Source organism: Panthera leo, chromosome A3, assembly GCF_018350215.1.
Source record: "Panthera leo isolate Ple1 chromosome A3, P.leo_Ple1_pat1.1, whole genome shotgun sequence".
In the NCBI taxonomy this organism is placed as follows: Eukaryota; Metazoa; Chordata; class Mammalia; order Carnivora; family Felidae; genus Panthera; species Panthera leo.
Window position 1 is genome coordinate 80,555,872 of NC_056681.1, and position 27,377 is coordinate 80,583,248.

The 27,377-nt window shown below is 35.9% G+C and overlaps 1 protein-coding gene across 17 annotated transcripts in view; it reads left to right on the forward strand.

Moving 5' to 3' along the window:
* The window catches only part of EHBP1 (EH domain binding protein 1), a 369,979-nt gene that overhangs the window by 260,992 nt on the left and 81,610 nt on the right, over positions 1-27,377 (forward strand). For all 17 annotated transcript variants that reach the window (XM_042932413.1, XM_042932414.1, XM_042932416.1 and 14 more), the window contains 4 exons: positions 976-1,154; positions 2,236-2,284; positions 6,303-7,205; positions 21,832-21,975. In XM_042932413.1, the coding sequence (XP_042788347.1) occupies positions 976-1,154; positions 2,236-2,284; positions 6,303-7,205; positions 21,832-21,975 (1,275 nt within the window). The remainder of the gene's footprint in view (positions 1-975; positions 1,155-2,235; positions 2,285-6,302; positions 7,206-21,831; positions 21,976-27,377) is intronic.

Below are 27,377 nucleotides of genomic sequence, written 5' to 3' on the forward strand. Positions count from 1 at the left end.
AGGGCCCTATTTTATGTTTATCATCAGCACTCTTAACTGATAGCAAAATTTAAAGTCCAGAAGCTTATTGTAGTTTTCTTTATGGTTTTCAATTGTACCAGCCTTACAATTACTATCACAAAATGTGGTTGTTATTCAGTAAAAGAAAGTGACATGGTTTTAAGAATAATAAAAGTTTAGGATAAAAATCTTATGTAGTTTTTTTTTGTCATCATTGTTTTAAATATATAAACAAGGGAAAAACCAAGTATATGCTTAAGATTTAGCCACACACACACACACACACACACACACACACACACACCCCTAACTAACCTACAAAAGTAACTATCAGTGATAATTAGAAGATATTTTGAGCAAATCCAAATTACACACTGTTGTGTGCTGTTGCTACCAATACCTGACTGTTGCTAATAACTCTAAATCTGTTTTGCCATCATAAAATTTATATAAGAAATATGTTTGAGTATGATTACCATTGTGCTATCAAAAATATGATTACTGTATTAAAAAAAAACTTAATAGGATCTTGGTCTTTCCACTGCTAACAATTTGTGCTACAGTTAGATTTCAAAATACATTATTTTTAATCTAGTCAAAAAGGAACTATATTTATCCATGATTGTATTTGAGGAAAATTTTTTAGGGTATAAGAGTTACACAGATATTCAGACTTAAGTATTTAAATACTTCAATATAATGTTTCCATCAGTGTAGCTCTTGGCTTGTTCTTATGTATGAGTTTAAAATCTTGCATATCTACATCCTTGTCAGGCAAATGCCATAGGCTAAAACTGAAGATAATAACTTAAGATTCATGTCTCCTTCTTGGAGGTTTAATTTGTCTTGAATTGACATTTTTGAAGGACCTAAACTGACATCAAAGGGTTTAAATGATCTACTTAGGTCAATTAATGTTAATTTTCATCTTTCATTAAATTATTTTAATGTTTTTCTCTTTTTCTTTTTTTCTAGCCAAGTCCTATACCAAGTCCTGTTTTGGGGCGAAAGCCAAATGCTAGTCAGTCATTGCTTGTATGGTGTAAAGAAGTTACAAAAAACTACCGGGGAGTGAAAATCACCAATTTTACTACATCATGGAGAAACGGTTTATCTTTTTGTGCAATATTACACCACTTTAGACCAGATTTAATGTAAGTAGAACATTTTCCATTCCGTATAAATTGTTTTGTAAATAATAGTTTCTTTAAAAACCTAAATAACTTCTCTCTTTTTTTAAGTTTATTTATTTTTTTGTGTGCCCATGTGCACAGAGAGGGAGAGGGAGAATCCCAAGCAGGCTCCGCAATGTCAGTGCAGAACCCAATGTGGGGCCCAGACTCACGAACCGTGAGATCATGACCTGAGCTGAAATCAAGAGTTGGATGCTTAACCGACTCAGCCACCCAGGCACCCCAAACATAAATAATTTCATTAACGCATGTCCTGAAACAGTTGACTTTGTTTTCCTTATTACTCACACCTTTTGCTTTTTGAGAAAAGAAATGGGTGCCAAAAAGAAAAGTTCTCCCTTCTTGATGCCTAAAACCTATCTTCTCTTAAAAAAAAAAAAACAAGTTTTTTCTTCTTAATCTCATACAAATAACTGACTTTAAATTATTATGAGGGGCACCTGGGTGGCTCAGTCGGTTGAGTGTCCGACTTCGGCTCAGGTCATGATCTCATGGTTCATGGGTTTGAGCCCCACATTGGGCTCTGTGCTGACAGCTCAGAGCCTGAAGCCTGCTTCAGATTCTGTCTCCGGCTCTCTCTGTCCCTCCCCACTTGTGCTTTGTCTCTCTGTCTCTAAAATAAATAAACATTAAAAAAAATTTTTTTAATTATTATGAAAATTGTGTTACTGTTAAAATGAGATGAGACATATTAGCCCATAGCTCTTTGTACATTGACAACAAGGGATTACCTCATGGTAAATTTGGTTGTCAAGACGGGTCTCTGGTGCCCTGCCTTAACTTCTCTTTTAGATGGAAAGCTTCAGGCAATGAAACATGTAATCACTGTATTCATTCATTCATTCATTTATTTACTTACTTACTTACTTACTTACTTACTTACTTACTTTTCCACACTATTAGTTTTGTTGATTGAACTGCTGTGAAATTGCTAGTTACTCTTTGGTATTATTGAATGTCAAATTTTTAGATTCAAGTTTTTTTTTAAGCAGCTGTTTTTATCAAATACTGTATGTACTTACGGTGCCTTTTTCTCCCCCAGTGACTACAAGTCTCTGAATCCTCAAGATATTAAAGAGAACAACAAAAAGGTAAGAATTGCCAAGGAAAAAAATACATAGTTTCCAGTTTGGCTCTTCTGCAGCTTTTATTGATTTAGGGAAAGTGAGGTTGTGTTGTAAGGTCATAACTGCAGCTCACAGAAAGAAGATAGTCTGCTCCTTGCAGTGCAAATTAGGATGCATAGTTTACTCTAGGTTGTCTTACCCTAGGTTGTCATGGCCTTTAAAGATCACAAGTGCCAGACTGGCATCAGATTTCAATATATGTATGGACTTCATTCACTGTTAAATATTTGTTAAAGCATACTGTTTTTATTCGAGATTTAGCTTTTAAAAAGTGCACCCAAAGCTCTTGTACCATAAATGATTATGAGTTTAGAAAAATATGTTGGGAGGGAATGAGGGCAGGTATGCAAGAAAGCAAGCATATGTTCCTAGAAGCAAAAAGATACGAACATTGGGTTTTGGTTTTTATTTTTGTTTTTTTTCACTTTCTGGTAAACTGTATAGTTTTTCCACATAATTAATTAGCATACTGAGGGCAGAGCTTCCTAATTACTGTGCAGGGGGATATTGATTCTTTTGGCCGTCAGGGTAGCTATGTGGGGCTGAGTTGCCCAGAGGCTGCTGGGCTAGCTGACTGTGGTTGCAGGCTAACTTAACTATTTACCCCAGTGCACAGTACAATATTATAACATGTATGTGCACTGTGACATGAGAAAGGAGGGAAGCACTAACTCAACACACAGTAGGTACTCTGTTTTTTATACTGAATTGAATTCTTCAGCTGAAAAGTTAATGAAATACATTGTCTTAGAATAGGAGTTCTTAATGTGGGAGCTATGGACAGAATTCAGGGGGTTCTTGAACATGACTAGGGGGAAAATGTATTTTATTTTCTTAATTCTTTAAGTGAAATTTAGCATTTCCTTTAATTATGAATTTTGGCAACACACCACTTTAGCATTAGCCATGCCTAAGACTTTATCACCTTAAGAATCTCAGATATTTTGGTATCACCTTGCAGTTGCAGTTGTAATACCTTCACATATCTTTTAAGCTCATCACTTCTTCACAATTACAGTTGTTAATACATTCACCAAAAGTATACGTATTGCTGTTTCTCAAATTCAGTCTTACTAATATTTTTATGGTTTTATTTTTCATATAACTGGTTTCTTCTGTAATCCTATGTATTTTATAAACATACAGCATTATTCTGAAAAGGGCGTATTGCCAAAAGGATTCATAGGACAAAGTGATTAATAACCTCTGGTCTAAAGTTTTCAGTCTACTTTAAATTAAACAATTAAAACCACCAATGAGTGCTAAAAAGTCCATAAATGGAATCTTGATAGAAATTCAGTTAACAGATGAGAATTTAATTCAACAATTTTTTACTTTTATTGCCCTCTAAACCCAAAAATTTGTATTGTCATTAAAAAAACCTTTACAAATGCCTGATGATGGCCCTAGAGAAATACATTTTAAAACTGTTAGGTTTTTTAATTGAAATATGCCACCAAAAAAGGTAATCTTAAAATATCAGTGTATTTTTCCTTATAGAAATCACATCTGTGGTAGGTATGCTACAGAGTAAGTCATTCTTGTGAATTATTTCTTGTATAATTTAGGAGAGCTTGTATGATAGTTCTATGCCTGCATTTTTTTGCATTTGAATAAAATACTAAGCTAATTTAAATGCAGATAAAAGCATAAAATAGAGCATTATATTTTTGTAAAGTGAAGCTTTTAAATTACTGTTTGAAATTTTGAAAAGGAAACATTGTTGATTTTACCTGGCTATGTATTTTTAAGAGTATGGAGATTTGCCTTAAGGTTTAGGTCACACTTCTTTACATTATTTTTTCAGGAACTTAATAATGATGAGCATACCTTGGGTTTACATATTACTACATAGAGAAGAATATCCTATTACGTTTTTTCTCAATTAGATCTTCTAGCGTAGATAATCATGGCTTTTTGAAAGGATTTTAATTTAGATGGTCCTATTCATTGCACAATTGAATAAATAATTGTCATACAATCTTTGCTTTTCATCACTTTGCAACTTCCTACCTGGTATCTACATTGAGTATCAGCTACTACCTGCAGATTTATTTCCGGCTTCACACAATTCTTCCCGATAACCTCATCTGCCCTTGATTGGACTTAAAGCAGCCTAAGAAACAATGTGTGGGTCTTAAGTTCCATGCAGATGCATAATATAACTGGCAATGACTCCTCCTTACCAATTAAATAACATCTAGGAATGAATACGACCATTTTCTTTGAAAGACCTCTTTTTTTCCGTCCTCACATAAACAGCTGAAAAGACAGGTGATTGACCACAGCAAAAGAGGTTAACCTAGGGGAAGATTCCTTTATAAAGTCTTGACCTCGCTTACAAGAAACCCAGTTTGTTTTTAAATGGTTTTTTTAGTGCAGTTAGTGTGCATAAAGTGAATTGCTACATAAAGCAAAACACCAGCAGGAGATTCCCCACAAGGAAGCTAATCATTTTCCCAGGTCTGTAAAAAGTACTGAATAAAAAAGGTATTTACCTGTGACATATGATCTTAACCAGTATGTCAGTGTTTTAGATAATTGGGAAATGTTTAGAATACTGCCTGTGGTGCTTTTCATGATGGTCTGCAATTGATGTCTGTCAATCAAGTTGTCAAGACACATGAGGAGGAAAATGACTTTAATTTTCCTAAAACATGTAAAATAACAAACAGGCCTAAACATGCACACCAACTGAGCCATTCTCTTGAGTAAATATTTTGAGGTACCTATATTATGAAACATAGTGCTGTGAAAATTGAAGAGGTTTTAATATTGCAATTTATTTTTCATTTTCTTTCTTACTTATTCCACAACATTTATTAAACTCCAGGAAGACTTTGAGATGAGGATTAAATTCAAAGGTAGAAATGCTCTTTAACATGTAAGTGCAAAAGACTAATTCCTTCTAAATTGTTACATAATTTCCTAACCTTTATTTTAAGAAAAACTTTGAGTTATGATCCTACATCTAGGTTGTTACAAAGACTAGACATTTTATATTCCAAAGTGAGAGTGCAACTAGAGGGTCCTTACTTTTTCTAAGAGTATATCTGAACCTTTAGGCATATTTTTAATACTTCCTAGCAACACAGTGCTGTTTTCAAGGGTTAGTTCAGGATAGTAATAATTAATTGTAAATTGAGAAACAGCTTTGATTCTTCAAAACTAGAAAAACCTGATGTGCCACAGTCATTTTAAAGGCTAACAAAAATAATACAATGCAACCTCACATTCTCAACTAGGTTGAACTACTCAAAACATTTCATTCTTTCCAAAATGGATGAAGTGAAAATGCAATCACTCTTCTCATGAAAATCAGTCCTAATTGGGCATTTAAAAATGTTACTATGTTCTTAGGCTTAAATAGTACTTACTTGTATTTTATACCAGGTAATCTAGGATTTCCTTCTTTGGGGATATCTAGCTCTACTTTTTCTTCACGAATCACTGCATTTACATGATCATGGTAACGAGAGATTGATGGGAATGATAAAGCTCCAGATTCATTATTATTTCTTTACACCTTAGTTCCTTATAAAAAATTATTCTAAGGGGGTTTTTTTTGTTTTAATTCTCATTTTTACTCATTTATTGGGGAACATTTCAATTGGTATTAATTTAAGAAACTTCTTTTTTCTTGCATCTATCCCACCTTTACAAATTTTGGGCATGAAATTTTGTTATTTCATGTAGCACTAATGTTACTAATGTAATATACCCTCCAACAACAACAACAACAACAAAATTCTTTAAAAATTTGCTTTTTCTTATGGTAACTAAGCTTTATTTTTACAACTTTATTATTAAAGCATAATTGACATATAACATTACATTAGTTACAGGTGCATAACATAATGATTCAATATATTGTAAAATGATCACCACAGTATATCTAGTTAATATCTGTTCTTTTGCTGTTTTTAAAATGAGTGGATTGTTTGAACTATTCAATATATCTTTGTTTTTCCTTTCTTTAAAGGCATATGATGGATTTGCCAGCATAGGAATTTCCCGGTTGTTGGAACCTTCTGATATGGTTTTATTAGCAATTCCTGACAAACTGACTGTTATGACTTATCTTTATCAAATCAGGGCACATTTCAGTGGCCAAGAACTGAATGTTGTCCAGATAGAGGAGAACAGCAGTAAAAGCACATATAAAGTTGGAAACTATGAAACAGATACAAATAGTTCTGTTGATCAAGAAAAATTCTATGCAGAACTTAGTGATCTGAAACGGGAGCCTGAAATACAGCCGCCTACCAGCGGAGCAGTAGACTTCTTGTCGCAAGATGACTCTGTATTTGTAAATGATAGTGGGGTTGGAGAGTCAGAAAGTGAACATCAGACTCCTGACGATCATCTTAGTCCAAGCACATCCTCCCCTTACTGTCGCAGGACTAAAAGTGACACAGAACCCCAAAAGTCCCAGCAGAGCTCTGGAAGGACTTCAGGATCCGATGACCCTGGAATATGTTACAATACAGATTCAATCCACGCACAAGTTTTGTTAGGCAAGAAGAGACTCCTGAAAGCAGAGACTTTAGAATTAAGTGACTTATACGTTAGTGATAAGAAGAAGGATGTGTCTCCACCCTTTATTTGTGAGGAGACAGAGGAACAAAAGCTTCAGACTCTAGACATCAGTAATAACTTGGAGAAGGAAAAATTAGAGAATTCCAGACCCTTAGAATGCAGATCGGATCCTGAATCACCTATCAAAAAACCAAGTTTATCTCCCACTTCCAAACTTGGATACTCATACAACAGAGATGCAGACCTTACAAAGAAAAAACGTACTTCCCTAAGGCAGACAGAGTCTGATCCAGATGCTGATAGAACCACTTTCAATCATGCAGATCATTCCACAAAAACAGTCCAGGTAAGTGAGTTAGAATGGTGATTACCTATATTTAGTAAATAATTATTCTATTTTTTTGTATTTACAGACCACTTTAAAATACTACAACTGAGTAAAGGTAGAGGTGATTTCCCATTATATAAAAACCTAAAATATACCTGAACTTCATTTAAAGTTTATGATATAATATTTTAAGCCTACAAATAAATCCAAATTTGAAGATTGAAGGATAAAGAATATTACCTTTCCAAATCAAAATATTATTTATCTATAAAAACAGAACATTTCACTATAAGAATAAGTCAAAGATATTTCACTATTCCATTTTTTAGGAATATCATTCTGAAAATATGTAATGCTAAGTTAAATATTTCCCATTTAAAGTATTTTCTTCAGATATTTTAGTTGCATTGTAATTGATATCTTCAGTCCCACTGTTACTTGTGGTTAAAAATTCCAGTAACATCCGAATTTCTCCCCATGAGGGGAATATGATGCAGATTTGACCTTACAATATTTAACTGTATTTAATTGAATCTCTGGTACCATCAATTATAAGATATACCATTATTTTATGTACCAAAAAGAAGGGAAAACATTGCCAGAAAACCATGATAAATGGTTTTCTTATCACATAGAATTTTTATTTTATACCTATTGAATGAATTCTTTTAAACTTATTCAAGCATGGATTTTTTTCATCATATAACCCTCTTATGTATACATAAAAAAAAATTTAAGCAAAATAAATTGGTTAAGATATAACTGACTTAGAATTAGAATTCAAAATCCGACTCTTGTGAATCACTTTTTGATTTGGAGTTTTTGGTGTTCCTGTTTTGCCACACAGTATTATCCTCTGTGCCATCAAAAGCATAATGTTATAGTAGTGCTTCTCTAAGTACGATCTGGGGACCCTGGAATTCTTCTACCCTCTTTCAGAGAGCCCCCTAAGTTGAAACTCTTTTCCTAATAATAATAGAACATTTACCTTTTTCACTTTCGCTTTCTCACAAGTGTACAGTGACATTTTCCGGAGGCTACGTGATTTGCAGTATCTCAAAAGATTGAATACAAAAGTAGATATGAGAATCCAGCTGCCTGGATATTAAAGAGATTTCTAAAAACTATAAAATAATGCCATTCTTGCTTATTTTTTGTTTTTTTTTTTAGTATTGTTTTTTGTTACAATATGTTAACATCTAATGGGTTCATTAAAGTTATTTCTAAATTAATATATAAATATTTTTAACATTTCTCAGTTTTAATTTAAATGCTACATATAAATAAATATAACACATAAATGAAAGCTTTTTGACATCCTCAATAATTTTTGAGCACATGAAGGTATTCTAAAACCAAAGTTTGAAACTTTTTTTTTCCTTTCTTTTATTTATTTATTTATTTATTTATTTATATTTATTTATTTTTTTAATACATGAAATTTACTGTCAAATTGGTTTCCATACAACACCCAGTGCTCATCCCAAAAGGTGCCCTCCTCAATATCCATCACCCACCCTACCCTCCCTCCCACCCCCCATCAACCCTCAGTTTGTTCTCAGTTTTTAACAGTCTCTTATGCTTTGGCTCTCTCCCACTCTAACCTCTTTTTTTTTTTTTTTTCCTTCCCCTCCCCCATGGGTTTCTGTTACGTTTCTCAGGATCCATAAAAGAGTGAAACCATATGGTATCTGTCTTTCTCTGTATGGCTTATTTCACTTAGCATCACACTCTCCAGTTCCATCCACGTTGCTTCAAAAGGCCATATTTCATTTTTTCTCATTGCCACATAGTATTCCATTGTGTATATAAACCACAATTTCTTTATCCATTCATCAGTTGATGGACATTTAGGCTCTTTCCATAATTTGGCTATTGTTGAGAGTGCTGCTATAAACATTGCGGTACAAGTGCCCCTATGCATCAGTACTCCTGTATCCCTTGGGTAAATTCCTAGCAGTGCTATTGCTGGGTCATAGGGTAGGTCTATTTTTAATTTTTTGAGGAACCTCCACACTGCTTTCCAGAGTGGCTGCACCAATTTGCATTCCCACCAACAGTGCAAGAGGGTTCCCGTTTCTCCACATCCTCTCCAGCATCTATAGTCTCCTGATGTGTTCATTTTGGCCACTCTGACTGGCGTGAGGTGATATCTGAGTGTGGTTTTGATTTGTATTTCCCTGATGAGGAGCGACGTTGAGCATCTTTTCATGTGCCTGTTGGCCATCCGGATGTCTTCTTTAGAGAAGTGTCTATTCATGTTTCCTGCCCATTTCTTCACTGGGTTATTTGTTTTTCGGGTGTGGAGTTTGGTGAGCTCTTTATAGATTTTGGATACTAGCCCTTTGTCCGATATGTCATTTGCAAATATCTTTTCCCATTCCGTTGGTTGCCTTTTAGTTTTGTTGGTTGTTTCCTTTGCTGTGCAGAAGCTTTTTATCTTCATAAGGTCCCAGTAATTCACTTTTGCTTTTAATTCCCTTGCCTTTGGGGATGTGTCAAGTAAGAGATTGCTACGGCTGAGGTCAGAGAGGTCTTTTCCTGCTTTCTCCTCTAGGGTTTTGATGGTTTCCTGTCTCACATTCAGGTCCTTTATCCATTTTGAGTTTATTTTTGTGAATGGTGTCAGAAAGTGGTCTAGTTTCAACCTTCTGCATGTTGCTGTCCAGTTCTCCCAGCAGCATTTGTTAAAGAGACTGTCTTTTTTCCATTGGATGTTCTTTCCTGCTTTGTCAAAGATGAGTTGGCCATACGTTTGTGGGTCTAGTTCTGGGGTTTCTATTCTATTCCATTGGTCTATGTGTCTGTTTTTATGCCAATACCATGCTGTCTTGATGATGACAGCTTTGTAGTAGAGGCTAAAGTCTGGGATTGTGATGCCTCCTGCTTTGGTCTTCTTCTTCAAAATTACTTTGTCTATTCGGGGCCTTTTGTGGTTCCATATGAATTTTGGGATTGCTTGTTCTAGTTTCGAGAAGAATGCTGGTGCAATTTTGATTGGGATTGCATTGAATGTGTAGATAGCTTTGGGGAGTATTGACATTTTGACAATATTTATTCTTCCAATCCATGAGCAGGGAATGTCTTTCCATTTCTTTATATCTTCTTCAATTACCTTCATAAGCTGTCTATAGTTTTCAGCATACAGATCTTTTACATCTTTGGTTAGATTTATTCCTAGGTATTTTATGCTTCTTGGTGCAATTGTGAACGGGATCAGTTTCTTTATTTGTCTTTCTGTTGCTTCATTATTAGTGTATAAGAATGCAACTGATTTCTGTACATTGATTTTGTATCCTGCAACTTTGCTGAGTTCATGTATCAGTTCTAGCAGACTTTTGGTGGAGTCTGTCGGATTTTCCATGTATAATATCATGTCATCTGCAAAAAGCGAAAGCTTGACTTCATCTTTGCCAATTTTGATGCCTTTGATTTCCTTTTGTTGTCTGATTGCTGAAGCTAGAACTTCCAGCACTATGTTAAACAACAGCGGTGAGAGTGGGCATCCCTGTCGTGTTCCTGATCTCAGGGAAAAAGCTCTCGGTTTTTCCCCATTGAGGATGATGTTAGCTGTGGGCTTTTCATAAATGGCTTTTATGATGTTTAAGTATGTTCCTTCTATCCCGACTTTCTCAAGGGTTTTTATTAAGAAACGGTGCTGGATTTTGTCAAAGGCCTTTTCTGCATCGATTGACAGGATCATATGGTTCTTCTCTTTTTTTTTTTTTTGTTAATGTGATGTATCACGTTGATTGATTTGCGAATGTTGAACCAGCCCTGCATCCCAGGAATGAATCCCACTTGATCATGGTGAATAATTCTTTTTATATGCTGTTGAATTCGATTTGCTAGTATCTTATTGAGAATTTTTGCATCCATATTCATCAGGGATATTGGCCTGTAGTTCTCTTTTTTTACTGGGTCTCTGTCTGGTTTAGGAATCAAAGTAATACTGGCTTCATAGAATGAGTCTGGAAGTTTTCCTTCCCTTTCTATTTCTTGGAATAGCTTGAGAAGGATAGGTATTATCTCTGCTTTAAACGTCTGGTAGAACTCCCCTGGGAAGCCATCTGGTCCTGGACTCTTATTTGTTGGGAGATTTTTGATAACCGATTCAATTTCTTCGCTGGTTATGGGTCTGTTCAAGCTTTCTATTTCCTCCTGATTGAGTTTTGGAAGAGTATGGGTGTTTAGGAATTTGTCCATTTCTTCCAGGTTGTCCAATTTGTTGGCATATAATTTTTCATAGTATTCCCTGATAATTGTTTGTATCTCTGAGGGATTGGTTGTAATCATTCCATTTTCATTCATGATTTTATCTATTTGGGTCATCTCCCTTTTCTTTTTGAGAAGCCTGGCTAGAGGTTTGTCAATTTTGTTTATTTTTTCAAAAAACCAACTCTTGGTTTCGTTGATCTGCTCTACAGTTTTTTTAGATTCTATATTGTTTATTTCTGCTCTGATCTTTATTATTTCTCTTCTTCTGCTGGGTTTAGGCTGCCTTTGCTGTTCTGCTTGTATTTCCTTTAGGTGTGCTGTTAGATTTTGTATTTGGGATTTTTCTTATTTCTTGAGATAGGCCTGGATTGCAATGTATTTTCCTCTCAGGACTGCCTTCGCTGCATCCCAAAGCGTTTGGATTGTTGTATTTTCATTTTCGTTTGTTTCCATATATTTTTAAATTTCTTCTCTAATTGCCTGGTTGACCCACTCATTCGTTAGTAGGCTGTTCTTTAACCTCCATGCTTTTGGAGGTTTTCCAGACTTTTTCCTGTGGTTGATTTCAAGCTTCATAGCATTGTGGTCTGAAAGTATGCATGGTATAATTTCAATTCTTGTGAACTTATGAAGGGCTGTTTTGTGACCCAGTATATGATCTATCTTGGAGAATGTTCCATGTGCACTCAAGAAGAAAGTATATTCTGTTGCTTTGGGATGCAGAGTTCTAAATATATCTGTCAAGTCCATCTGATCCAATGTATCATTCAGGGCCCTTGTTTCTTTATTGACCGTGTGTCTAGATGATCTATCCATTTCTGTAAGTGGAGTGTTAAAGTCCCCTGCAATTACCCCATTCTTATCAATAAGGTTGCTTATGTTTGTGAGTAATTGTTTTATATATTTGGGGGCTCCGGTATTCGGCGCATAGACATTTATAATTGTTAGCTCTTCCTGATGGAGAGACCCTGTAATTATTATATAATGCCCTTCTTCATCTCTTGTTACAGCCTTTAATTTAAAGTCTAGTTTGTCTGATATAAGTATGGCTACTCCAGCTTTCTTTTGGCTTCCAGTAGCATGATAAATAGTTCTCCATCCCCTCACTCTCAATCTAAAGGTGTCCTCAGATCTAAAATGAGTCTCTTGTAGACAGCAAATAGATGGGTCTTGTTTTTTTATCCATTCTGATACCCTATGTCTTTTGGTTGGCGCATTTAATCCATCTACATTCAGTGTTATTATAGAAAGGTACAGGTTTAGAGTCATTGTGATGTCTGTATATTTTATGCTTGTAGTGATGTCTCTGGTACTTTGTCTTACAGGATCCCCCTTAGGATCTCTTGTAGGGCTGGTTTAGTGGTGACAAATTCCTTCAGTTTTTGTTTGTTTGGGAAGACCTTTATCTCTCCTTCTATTCTAAATGACAGACTTGCTGGATAAAGGATTCTCGGCTGCATATTTTTTCTGTTTAGCACACTGAAGATATCGTGCCAAGCCTTTCTGGCCTGCCAAGTTTCAAAAGAGAGATCAGTCACGAGTCTTATAGGTCTCCCTTTATATGTGAGGGCACGTTTATCCCTTGCTGCTTTCAGAATTTTCTCTTTATCCTTGTATTTTGCCAGTTTCACTATGATATGTCGTGCAGAAGATCGATTCAAGTTACGTCTGAAGGGAGTTCTCTGTGCCTCTTGGATTTCAATGCCTTTTTCCTTCCCCAGTTCAGGGAAGTTCTCAGCTATGATTTCTTCAAGTACCCCTTCAGCACCTTTCCCTCTCTCTTCCTCCTCTGGGATACCAATTATGCGTATATTATTTCTTTTTAGTGTATCACTTAGTTCTCTAATTTTTCCCTCATACTCCTGGATTTTTTTATCTCTCTTTCTCTCAGCTTCCTCTTTTTCCATAACTTTATCTTCTAGTTCACCTATTCTCTCCTCTGCCTCTTCAATCCGAGCCATCTTCGTTTCCATTTTGTTTTGCATTTCGTTTAAAGCGCTTTTCAGCTCCTCGTGACTGTTCCTTAGTCCCTTGATCTCTGTGGCAAGAGATTCTCTGCTGTCCTCTATACTGTTTTCAAGCCCAGCGATTAATTTTATGACTATTATTCTAAATTCACTTTCTGTTATATTATTTAAATCCTTTTTGATCAGTTCATTAGCTGTTGTTATTTCCTGGAGAGTCTTCTGAGGGGAATTCTTCCGTTTCATCATTTTGGATAGTCCCTGGAGTGGTGAGGACCTGCAGGGCACTTCTCCTGTGCTGTGGTGTATAACTGGAGTTGGTGGGCGGGGCCGCAGTCTGACCTGATGTCTGCCCCCAGCCCACCGCTGGGGCCACAGTCAGACTGGTGTGTGCCTTCTCTTCCCCTCTCCTAGGGGCGGGATTCACTGTGGGGTTACGTGGCCTGTCTGGGCTACTTGCACACTGCCAGGCTTGTGGTGCTGGGGATCTGGCGTATTAGCTGGGGTGGGTAGGCAAGGTGCACGGGGGGCAGGAGGGGCAGGCTTAGCTCGCTTCTCCTTAGGTGATCCACTTCAGGAGGGGCCCTGTGGCAGCGGGAGGGAGTCAGATCCGCTGCCGGAGGTTTGGCTCCGCAGAAGCACAGTGTTGGGTGTTTGCGCGGAGTGAGCAAGTTCCCTGGCAGGAACTGGTTCCCTTTAGGATTTTGGCTGGGGGATGGGCGGGGGAGATGGCGCTGGCGAGCGCCTTTGTTCCCCACCAAACTGAGCTCTGTCGTACGGGGTCTCAGCAGCTCTCCCTCCCTTTGTCCTCCAGCCTTCCCGCTTTCTGAGCAGAGCTGTTAACTTTTGACCTCCCAGACGCTAAGTCGTGCTTGCTGTCGGAACACAGTCCATCAGGCCCCTCCGCTTTTGCCAGCCAGACTCGGGGGCTCTGCTTGGCCGGCGAGCCGCCCCTCTGCCCCGGCTCCCTCCCGCCAGTCCGTGGAGCGCGCACCGCCTCTCCGCCCTTCCTACCCTCTTCCGTGGGCCTCTCATCTGCGCTTGGCTCTGGAGACTCTGTTCTGTTAATCCTCTGGCAGTTTTCTGGGTTATTTAGGCAGGTGTAGGTGGAATCTAAGTGATCAGCAGGACGCGCGGTGAGCCCAGCGTCCTCCTACGCCACCATCTTCCCTCCCCCTCCCAAAGTTTGAAACTTTTGAATAGAGCAGTCCTCTACAGTTTTCTCTGGGGTTTTCTTCTCAGTAATACTGATTGATAATTGCATTTTCTTGACCTTATGAGAAGTCCCCAAAATAAGATTTTTGGACAATAACCTGGAATTATATTCCATTTTTCAGATACTATTTAAGTATTTGTTAACTGAAACATCAAGGAATTGCAGTCATGCCACCCAAAATATCAAGCACATGTGTGTGTAGGCATTGATGGCTGTCCTGACTACCATCTGGCTAACAAAGATTATAAGATGCCATCAATTTTAAGTTATCAGAGATGTTAAGGAAAAATGCACATCTTTGAATCAAAGAAATGATAGTAGCTAACAAAGCAAGCCCCTGTTCTCCTAATCAAAAATTACAAATCATAAATTCTAAGTACTTTAACTTTTAGGACAAAAAGGCTTTCAAGACATCAGAGTGTCCCTACATAGCAGATAATCAGTAAACATCTATTGGTTAATAACTGCAGAATTTAGTAACCTAAGTTCTAAGTATTACCCAATACAGAATTTTCTTATAACCCAGATTTTTAAGGTAAATATATTAATTAAACCTAGAAATTAATTAATGTTTAAAATTAAAAACACTCTGGACTTGGAATCTGTACACCTAGGTTCTCATCTTGGCTCTGCTAATAATTACCAGTGTGACATGTTAACTAGCCATTTAAATTCTTTTACTCGTATTTTCCACATATATTAAATGAAATAATCTCTAAGAGCCCTTTTAGCTCTTAAACTCTATCATACTGTGATGCTGTTCAGAAGGTTTAAATGATGTACAATAAATCCACAGGATGATGGAGGCAACATCTATTTATGACCCCATATATATTTGTTTATCAACTGACCATTGGTTAAATGGTCAGAATTTTGTGTAGGGTAAAGTTAAAGGTGTTTTTTGTTTTTGTTTTTTTATCAGAAGTACTGCCTGACACAAAAAATTATAATATGATTGCTAATATTTCATAGGTTTTTAAAATTGTGCTATTTTAACAGGGTTTTGAAATTGGGCAAATTTCTTAAAAATCTGGGGTTTTTTACATACTATACTTCATCAATTCTAAGATAAGCATCTTTTTACATTTTCTCTGAAATCAATATGTTACTTACAATAGATAGTATGTTAGAGTTTGACAATGTTTGTTCTTTCTTAGTAGTTCATAAAATAATAGTACATCTAGTACCTAATGGCATTAGATTAGAGAAAATCTGATCAATTTGGCTATACAGAATTAAAGTCATAATGTTGCTCATTTGAGTGCTTGACCTTTATATACCTTATACATATCTCTCAAACTTTATAACCCATGAGGTAAGTGGTTAAATTCTACTTAATATGTGGGGAAAATGGAGTTTACAGAGTTGCCTAAGATCATTTAATAAGTGTTAAAATTTGAATTCAAAACCAACCTTTTCTGACTCTAAAGTCTATGCTAAACTAGATACTCATAATATCTCTTCATATTTGACCACAATAGCAGTAAAGATAATCAGCCAGATGTAAAGCAGTCAACCCTACTGAAGGACAGTTTAGCAATATACATCAAGTTCCTTAAAAATGTTTATCTCATTAGATTCTACCTGCAGCACTTATTTTCCATAGGTTAATCAGAACTGTGTATAAGAATTTATAAAGATGTGTATAAAGACATTGTTCTTGATAGTGAAAAATTACAAACAACCTAAATACCTTAAGACAAGTTAAATAAAGTATGATGCATCTGTATTATTAGAATGCTAGGGGGGCGCCTGGGTGGCTCAGTCGGTTGGGCGGCCGACTTCGGCTCAGGTCATGATCTCGCGGTCCGTGAGTTCGAGCCCCGCGTCGGGCTCTGTGCTGACAGCTCAGAGCCTGGAGCCTGTTTTGGATTCTGTGTCTCCCTCTCTCTGACCCTCCCCCATTCATGCTCTGTCTCTCTATCTCAAAAATAAATAAACGTTAAAAAAAAAATTAAAAAAAAAAGAATGCTAGGTAAACAGTTTTAAATTGTGTTTAAAAATATTTTTTAAAATATTTACATGAGAATATGCTCACAATGGAATGTTAAGTTAAAAAAGCATGATTCTGTAGTGATTATCTTTGGGTGCCAGGATTGCTAATTATCTTTATTTTATTTTATTTTATTTCATTTTGTTTTATTTTATTTTATTCTTGAGAGAGAGAGAATGCGATTGAGGGAGGGGCAGAGGGAGAAGGAGAGAGAGAATCTTAAGTGGGCTCCATGCTAGGCACAGGGCTCAATCTCATGACTATGAGGTCATGATACGAGCCAAAATCAAGAGTTAACAGTTAACCAACTGAGTCACCCAGGCACCTACTTTATTTTTTATTTTATTATTTTTTAAAATTTATTTTTGAGAGAGAGGGAGAGCAAGAGCATGTGCACGAGCAGGGGAGGGACAGAGAGAGAGACAGAGGACCTGAAGTGGGCTCTGCGCTGATAGCAGAGAGCCTAATGCAGGGCTCGAACCCAAGAACTGTGAGATCATAACCTGAGCCAAAGTCAGACACTTAACCAACTGAGCCACCCAGTTGCCCTGATTTTTTAAATTATTTTTTTATTGATATATAGCTGTCATATAATATTACATTAGTTTCAGGTGTACAATTGTTTGATGTTTGTATACATTGTGAAATGATCACCACAGTAAGCCTAGTTAACATCCATTACCATATGTAGTTACAAAAAAATTTTTTTTCTTGTGACAAGAACATTTAAGATCTACTCCCTTAAAAACTTTCATATATGCGATACAGTATTACTAACTATAGTCACCATGCCATACGTTATATCCCCATGACCTATTTATTTTATAACTGGAATTTTGTACCTTTTGACCCCCTTCACCTATTTTGTCCACATTCTATCCCCAGCCTCGGGCAACTACCAATTGGTCTCTATATCTGTGAGCTTGGTGTTTTGGGTTTTGGGGGGCTTTGTTTTGTTTTCAGATTCCACATACAAGTAAGATAATATTGTATTTGTCTTTGTCTGCTGACTTACTTCACTTAGCATAATGCCCTCAGGATCCATGCATATTGTCACAAGTAGTAAGATTTTGTTCTTTTTTATGGCTGCATAATATGCCACTGAGTGTGTGTGTGTCTGTGCGTGTGTGTGTGTGTGTGTGTGTGTGTACAATTTCCTTATCTACTCATCCATCAGTGAGCACTTAGGTTGTTTCTGTATCTTGGCTAATATAAACAATGCTGCGTTGAACATAGGGATGCATATGTGTTTTCGAATTAGTGTTTTTATTTTCTTTGGATAAACACCCAGAAGTGGAATTTCCAAATCATAAGGTAGTTCTATTTCTGATTTTTTGAAGAATCTCCATCCCGTTTTCCACAGTGGCTACACCAATTTATATCCCTACCAACTGTGCATAAGGGTTCTGTCTTCTCCACATCCTCACCAACACTTATTATTCCTTATCTTTTGATAATAGCCATTCTAACAGTTGTGAGGTAATATCTCATTGTGGTTTTAATTTGCATTTCTTTGATAATTAGTGATGTGCATGCATCTTTTCATGTATCTGTGACCATTTGTATGTCTTTTTTGGCTTCCCAAAAATATGTCTATTCAAGTCTTCTGTCCATTTTTTAATTGCATTGCTATTGAGTTATATGAGTTCTTTATATATTTTGGATTATTAACCCCCTCTCAGATACATGATTTGCAAATATTTTCTCCCATTTAGTACATTGCCTTTTCATTTTGTGGATGGTTTCCTTAACTGTGCAGAAACTTTTAGTTTGATGTAGTCCCATTTGTTTATTTTTGCCTTTGTTACCTTTGCTTTTGTTACCAAATGCAAAAAAAAAATCATCACTAAGACCATTGTCAAGGAGTTTACCACCTGTGTTTTCTTCTAGTTTTATGGTTTTGGATCTTATGTTGAAGTCTTTAATCCATTTTGAATTAATTTTTGTGAGTAGTGTAAGATAGGCATCCAGTTTCATTCTGTTGCATGTGGCTGTCCAGTTCTCTCCACACGATTTATTGGACTGTCTTTTCCCAGTATATTCTTGGCTCCTTTGTCGTAAATTAATTGACCCTATATACTTGGGTTTATTTCTGTGGTCTCTATTTTTTTTTATTGATCTGTGTGTCTTTTTTTTTTTTTTTTTTTTTTTTTTTTTGGCCAATACCATACTGTTGTGATTACTATAACTTTGTGATATAGTTTGAAATCAGGGAATATGATGCCTCTGATTATTTTTATTTTTACTTTTATGTACTTTCTAAAATTTTTCTAAGAAATATGAATTACATTTATAATCAGAAAAAGTTTGTTTCTGTATGGTCTTGAGACCAAAGCAGTCTTTCGCTTTCTGTGTAGCTAACTGGAATCCCTAAAGGTCTGTATACTCACAGAATTTAGAGCCAATATAGGATCTTAAAGATGATGTATTCTAATCACCAGTTTTAGGGCTGTTGGGATTTTAAAGATGATCTCTTCTTAAATCTGAAGCAGGCTCTGGGCTCTGAGCTGTCAGCACAGAGCCCGACGTGGGGCTCGAAATGATGAACTGGAAGATCATGACCTGACCTGAAGTTCGACGTTTCACCGACTTTGGCTTAGGTCATGATCTCATGGTTTGTGAGTTCAAGTCCTGCATCTGGCTCTGTGCTGACAGTGCAGAGCCTGTTTTGAATTCTCTCTCTCCTCTCTCTCTGTCCCTCCCCCACTTCTCAAAAATAAACATTAAAAGGGGCGCCTGGGTGGCGCAGTCGGTTAAGCGTCCGACTTCAGCCAGGTCACGATCTCGCGGTCTGTGAGTTCGAGCCCCGCGTCAGGCTCTGGGCTGATGGCTCGGAGCCTGGAGCCTGTTTCCGATTCTGTGTCTCCCTCTCTCTCTGCCCCTCCCCCGTTCATGCTCTGTCTCTCTCTGTCCCAAAATAAATAAAAAATGTTGGAAAAAAAAAAATTTAAAAAAAAAAAATAAATAAACATTAAAAAACTAAGAGGCAAGGGAGGCCTGGGTGGCTCAGTCGCTTAAGCGTCCGACTTCAGCTCACATCATGATCTCACAGTCTGTGAGTTCGAGCCCCGCATCAGGCTCAGTGCTGACAGCTTAGAGCCTGGAGCCTGCTTCAGATTCTGTGTCTCCCTTTCTCTCTGCCCCGCCCCTGCTCATGCTCTGTCTCTGTCTAAAAAATAAATAAAAACATTTAAAAAATTTAAAAAAAAAACTAGGAGGCAGTTGAGAGCTTTTTAAATATATAATAATAGTTAACATTTATCTAGTGCTCTGTACATTACTCTGTTTCACTTAATCTTTATAATATCCTTGTGAGAGGTTGTCTGTTTTCATCCCCATTTTATAAGTGAGGAAACTGAGGCTTAGAGAGATTGAGTAACTTTTATATCCACAATTAAGTGACATATCTAGTGTTTGAACCAAGGTCTTCCTGACTTGAGGGTTCTTAAATATTATGTAATGGAATACAGCATAGCTTTTAAGTGACCTGTTCAATGTTACATTGCTTATTATTAGTGGAAGAAGGATTAACAAACTGATGTCTTGATTGCAGATTCAGTGTTTATTTAATTAATCTTCTCTGTTTTTAGAAAGTGTTGATTTGTAACCAGTTCAACTGCAATGACCAGTTCTATTCTATTATGTCCTATCAACATGACAAAAAATCTATCATTATCACTTATACATTTCAATTATATCTATTAGGTGAAGAATTTTTGTTTAATCCTCTTAAAACCTTGGGTGATGAAAATGTTCTGGAATTAGATAGTGTTGATGGTTCACAACCTTGTGAATATAGTAAAAACCACTGAACTGGATACTTTAAAAAAAATCTTTCCTTAAGTTTACAGAAAAGTGCTTAAAAATGTTATATTAAAACATATCTCAGAGACCAAAAAATGATTTAGTAATTTTTTTTAAAGTTTCACACTATAACAAATAAATATGTTTACTGTTTATTACCTTTTCCTTGACCATAAATGCTACTTATGATTGAACAAAAACTATGCAATGAAAGGGAAGTAAAAAAAATTAAATATCAGACCAATAGTAATCTAAAGTCAGAAGTTGCTTGGGGCCCCTGGGTGGCTCAGTTGGTTAAGCGTTTGACTTCATCTCAGGTCATGATCTTGCAGTTCATGAGTTTGAGCTCTGCATCAGGCTCTTTGCTGACAACTCAGAGCCTGGAGCCTGCTTCGGATTCTGTGTCTCCCTCTTTCTCTGCCCCTCCCACACTCACACTCTGTCTGTCTCTCTCAAACATAAATAAACATTACAAAAAAAAAATTTAAAGCCAGATGTTGACTACTTTTGGGGAGAAAAAGGAATTTGAACTATAAACATGGATATTTGTGCTTTGAATTAATGTCCTCATTTAAGGACCGATTTCCCTTGGTGGTCGTTACCTGTTGTTACCCATAAATATATTGTAAGATTACAAATTAATCCAGGAAAACATTCTTCCAATTCTGATATGGTTAATTGTCTTATTGTAAGGAAAGTGAGCACTGGAGAAAACCAGTTTTACTTTTTTTTTAAAAAACATAATATGATAGTTTTGAATTTTCTGTAAATGTTAATTGTCAAGAATTTAAAGGATTATTGTCACAGATACTTAATATCTTTAAACATACAAATTTGGAAGACACCTTGTTATCAGTCCTATAAGAGTGTAAGAAATATAATTTTTTAAAAATGTCTGCCAGATTATACTATGATTAACAAATATGAAGAATGTATATAATATACATATGGACCTTATGCTTTATGGGAATATGTTCTAATAAAAACGTAATTAAACATAATCCAGTTTTAGGCAGTAAAGTTATATTTCCAGGGGCACCTGGGTGGCTCAGTTGGTTAAGTGTCCGACTTTGGCTCAGGTCATGATCTCTGAGTTCGGTAGTTCATTCCTCCCTCGGGCTCCGCACTGTCAGTGCTTGAGATTCTCTTTCTCTACCTCTCTGTGCCCCTCCCCTGCTCACGTGCACTCTCACTCTCTCTCTCTCTCTCTCTCAACAAATAAACTTTAAACAAAAAAGAAGATATATTTCCTAAATGTCAAGGCTTTCTACAGTTTCTAGCTAAAATTAATATTTTCTGTAAGCAATCTTGTAAAATTACAATCTTATTTCTTATCTCTATTATTTTGACAGATAATATAACCATTGATTAGTTTACAAATATAGATTATGTGGTGGGTTTTCTTTTTTTTTTTTTTTGAGCTTCTAATTCTGTATTTTTGCTTTTAAGCATCGAATGTTATCCAGACAAGAAGAACTTAAAGAAAGAGCCAGAGTTCTGCTTGAGCAAGCAAGAAGAGATGCAGCTTTAAAGGCAGGGAATAAGCAGAATACCAACGCAGCCACACCACTCTGCAACAGGCAGCTAAGTGATGTGAGGAACATTGGTTAAAAAGCCATTAATTGTACTTTGTTTAAGATTGGATTTTATCTATGGAAGTTACTTTTTTTTGGAAATATTAGAATATACTAATGATGCCTTCCATTTATTGAAGAGCAGGCATCATTATTATAATGGATGTTTTACATAATTTGTATTTTACTTAACCCCATGAAGTAGATGTTCAAACTACTTTCCACCTAAGAAAACTGGGGTCATAGGTAAGGTAATTTGTACAAGTTAACAGAGTTAGTAAATGATGAATCCAGGATTTGAACTTGAGCGTTTTCAGACTACAGAATCAGTGCTCTTTTCTATCATATAGTGCCATGCCTATGTTAAACCACATTTTTATACGTGTTTTTGTGTAGTGCTTCACAAGTGATAATGAATATATGGTAATAGAAGCCCTTAAATTTAAGGGGACAGGAATGTCTTCATGAATCTGAAAACTATGATAGCCTCCCTTACCATCAAACTCACATACACAAAATTACATGTTCTTTTTTTTTTTAATTAAGATTTTATTTTTTTAGAGCAGTTTTAGGTTCACAGCAGAATTTTGGGGAAGGTACAGAGATTTCCCATATACACCCTGCATCTACACATGCATATCCTCTCCTCTTAACAACATCCCACACCAGAGTGATACATTTGTTAGAACTGATAAACCTACACTGAACTGATGAACCAAACCTACATCGTAATCACCCAAAGTCCATACTTTACATTATGATTCCCTCTTGTATTCTACATTCTATGAATTTGGACAAATGTGTAATGACATGTATCCATCATTATGGTATCATAGAGTATTTTCATTGCCATAAGAATATTCTGTTACACCTACTTATCCCTTCCAACACTCCCAACCCCTGGAAACCTGATAATTTTACTGTCCCCATAATTTTGCCTTTTGCAGAATGTCATAGTTGGAATCATGCAGTGTATAGCGTTTTCTGATTGGCTTCATTTACCTAGTATAATACATTTAAGGTTTTTCCGTGTTTTTCATGGTTAGAAAGACCATTTCTTTTTTAGTGCCGAGTAATATCTCATTGTCTGGATGTACCACAGTTTATTTATCCCTTCACCTACTGAAGGACATCTTGATTGCTTCCAAAATTTGACAATTATGAATAAAGCTGCTGTAATCATCCATGTACAAGTTTTTGTGTGGACATAGGTTTTTAACTCATTTGAGGAAATACCAAGGAGTGTGATTGCTAGATCTTATGGGTAAGAATATGTTTACTTTCATAAGAAATTGCCAAACTATCTTCCAAAGTAGCTATACCATCTTGTATTCTCACCAGCAATGTGTGAGAGTTCTTGTGTTCCACATCTTCATCAACAGTGAGTGTGTTGGTGTTCCAGATTTTGACCATTCTGATAGGTGTTTAGGGGTATCTCACTTTTAATTTGCATTTCCCTGATGACGTATGATGTGGAGCATCTTTTTATATGCATACTCACAATCTATAAATCTTTGGAGAGGTGTCTCTTGGGGTCATTGGCCATTTTTTAATTAGGTTGTTTGTTTTTTATTGTTGAGTTTCAATGGTTATTTGTATATTTTGGATATAGTCTTTTATCATATGTGTCTGTTGTAAATTGAGTCTTCGTACTCTTCATTTATTTATTCTTTGATTTCATGATATTCCTCATATAGATCATGTACATATTTTGTTACATTTATACCTATCAACTTTTCACTAATGTGAATAGTATTGTGTTTTTAATTTCAAATTCCACTTGTTCACTGCTGGTATATAGGAAAGCAATTGTCTCTTGTATATTAGCCTTGTATCTTACAGGCTTGCTATAATTACTTATTAGTTCCAAGAGAGTTTTTTTTTTTTTCAATTCTTTGATTTTCTACATAGGTGATCATGTCATCTGTGATCAGACACTTTTATTTCTTCCTTTCAATGCATATGTTTAAACATACCTTTCAGATATGAACTTAATAACCTCTGACCTTGAGCAGTGTTTTTCACACTTCAAGTCTTTCCACGATAATGTGATATAAAATTGATTTAGCACACTGCAGTAATTATTTTATTTTTAATGAAAAGGAATAGAATAGAATGGAATAAAAATATCAGAACTCATCACACGTAGTAACCATGGTATTTTTGTCTGAAACTTGCTTCAGTCATATGGATATATATGCATACTGGATCTTGATATAAAATGTATTTTAAGCTGTGGGTCATGATAAAAATGTTTGAGAAACCCTAATCTAGAGGGCCATCTTTGAAGAAATTTTGTAGCTTTTATGCCAACTTCTTCAGTGCCTAGCCATCTGTTATTTCATCAATTTGTTGGTGATTTGTCAGATATTTTATTAAATGTCTGAACTGAGTGTATTCATAGTGACAGAAAAGGCTAAGCATCTTCCCTCATGGAGTTTACATTATGGTGGGAATACACAGATAATGATAAATAACTCGAGTGTGAAAACTGCATGATATAGTAGAGGACAATTTAAGTAGGTGAGGGCTTGAGTGATTTGAAGATGGGGCATTGAACTAAGATTTGATGGGTGAAAAGGATCTAGTCAAGTGAAGAGCCACAAAAACAATATCTCTTGAAAAAGAAAGTTATTTTGTTAATACTGTATTTTATTTGTGGGTAACTTTATTTCATAATTTTTCAGACTCTAAAATCTATGGGGAATGTGTAAGTCTATATTATTCCAGTGTGTTGATTTAAAAAAAAAATTTTTAATGTTTATTTATTTTTGGGAGAGAGAGAGACAGAGTGTGAGCAGGAGAGGGACAGAGAGAGGGAGACACAGAATCCGAAGCAAGCTCCAGGCTCTGAGCTGTCAGCACAGAGCCTGACTCAGGGCTCAAACTCACGAGCAATGAGATCATGACCTGAGCCGAAGTCAGAAGCTTAACCAACTGAGCTACCCAGGTGCCCCCAGTGTGTTGATTTTAAATTGAGAGTACCTGAGATTTAAATGGTCTATCTACCAAGTAGATTTTTAAAACTAATTATTTCACCTATGTGTGAATTTTACATATATTAATAATTCTCATCAAGTGTTTATTGAGCACTTACTATTTGACAGGTAGGATTCTAAGTAATTTAACATGAATTTTCACATTTAATCTCCACAATAATTGTATGAGTTAAATATTATCATTTCTATTTTACAGTCGAGAAAACTGACAAATTAATGAATTGCCTGTTGTCACACAGCTAATAAGTAACAGAGTCAAGAATTGAACCTAGATGATTTGATTTCAGAGGTTATGTTTTTAAGGCATTGTGTTATATTTCCTTCTTCTTTATATTTCTGACATCGTTGTGAAATAGAAACAGAGACTGTTGTTTTATCTTTCATAGAGATTAAGAAAGTAAGTTAGGAAAGAATGTTTAAATTTACCTAGGTTGCAGACTATGACATATGAGGCTTCGAATTCAAGTATCCTGACTTTTAAAAAGATGATGTTTAGTCTTTCATTTGGTTTATTCATTTATTACTTCAAATTTTCAGTAAATATTTTATTGGTCACCCCTTCTGTTTAAGGCACCAGTAATTTACACTTTTCATTTCTCAAACAAAATAAATTTTTATCTGAAGTATATTAGTGTGAATTCAGAACAGAAGTTACTTACTAAAACATCTCTTACTCTGTGTCATGACATCTTACTGTATCTGTAAAATATATAACTTGGATTTTAGGAAACATGATGGTGGTGACAGTTCATTGAGTTAGATCCTCTTTGTACTCCTCATAGTATGTAACTTGCCACACCTTTCTGGAAAACCATTAGACTTCATCAAGAAATGTTCATTCTCTTTTACCTAATAATTCTAACAAAGAATCGTATCCAGGTTTTCATCACAATGTTATTTGTAATTGCAAAAAATTATAAAGTGGTAATTGTGCAAAACAGAAATGATCAAATAAATTATAACAAATAAATATACTTGTTATATAGCCATTAAAACTTATCTATTCAATAATGTCTTGAAAGAATATTGAAAGGACATAGAGTGCTCACAATGTCATTTTGTATAAAAAGGATATAAAATATACATGGCATATGAACTCCATTTTTTAAATGTTTATTTATTTATTTTGAGAGAGAGAGAGGGCTTTCATGCATAAACAGAGGGCGGGTCAGAGAGAGAGAGGAGAGAGAGTGAGAGAAAGAGACAGACAGAGAGAGAATCCCAAGCAGGCTCCATGCTGTCAACGCAAAGCCTGACATGGGGCTCAATCTCATGAACTGTGAGATTATGACCTGAGCCGAAATCAAGAGTTGGATACTTAACCAGCTGGGCCACCTAGGTGCCTCTGAACTCCATTTTGAAATGATAGAGACTGTGTGTGTGTGTGTGTGTGTGTGTGTGTGTGTGTGTGTGTGTGTGTGTGTGTGTTTTTAATCATGCATTAAAAAGGACGGAAGGAAAATCATCAAAATATTAACAATATTTATCTCTAAGGGATAGTATAACAAGTGGCTTATAAAGGGTTTTTTTTCCCTTTATTCTTTCTGTTTTAAAAATATCACATGTTAAGATAAATATTTTAAACTAGGGAAATTTGGGGTATCTAAAAAATGTATTTTTATCACATTGTTTTCTTAGTGTACCCAAACGAACTTGACTTCAGAACTTCTAAGATAACGTGTGTATGTGTGTGTTTTAAGGAGACAGACATAGAAAGAACTCTTCACTTCTACAGTTGATGATAACTAGCTTGTGCCTAAGTGTGGATAAATAGCAGATTCAATAATAGCAGTCCTGTTCACACTGAAAAGGCATGAAATTCTCAATGACTATTGTTTATGATTGATGAGTTAAGTAATCATGGTATCTCATAAAATATCTCATTGTTTCTTTGACTACCACTGATGGGATCTGGGTTACTTGTCCTGTACTCATTTATTGTTCTAGTTGTTTTTCCCAGAAAGAGCAGCTCCATGCTGCATAGCTAGCCCACTGCATGCCAGGCTAATCACTTTGTTACTTTGTTTTCCATTTACCCAGAGTTGTATCCTATTGCAAATGAAACCATGCTTCAAACAGTCCCCAAGATACTTTTTTTTAACCCTTCCTCTTTCAGGTTATCTTTTGCTAAATAAAAAACCACCTTACTGGCATGAAACAACCATCTGATTATGCTCACAGATTCTATGATTTAGGCATCAGGATAGAAGACTCTGGGAGTGGCTTTGTTCCATGACGTCTGGTGCAGAGTTTTGGCGACGACCTCTGCTAAACTGTCAGTTGAAACACCTACATGTAGCCTCTCCCTGTGGTCTTTCCACTTGGGCTAGTTTGGGCTTCCTCACAGCACGGTGGCTGGGTCTATGAGCAGCTATGCCAAGATAGTCAGGCAGACATGCATGGCATTCTTATGATCTAGCTT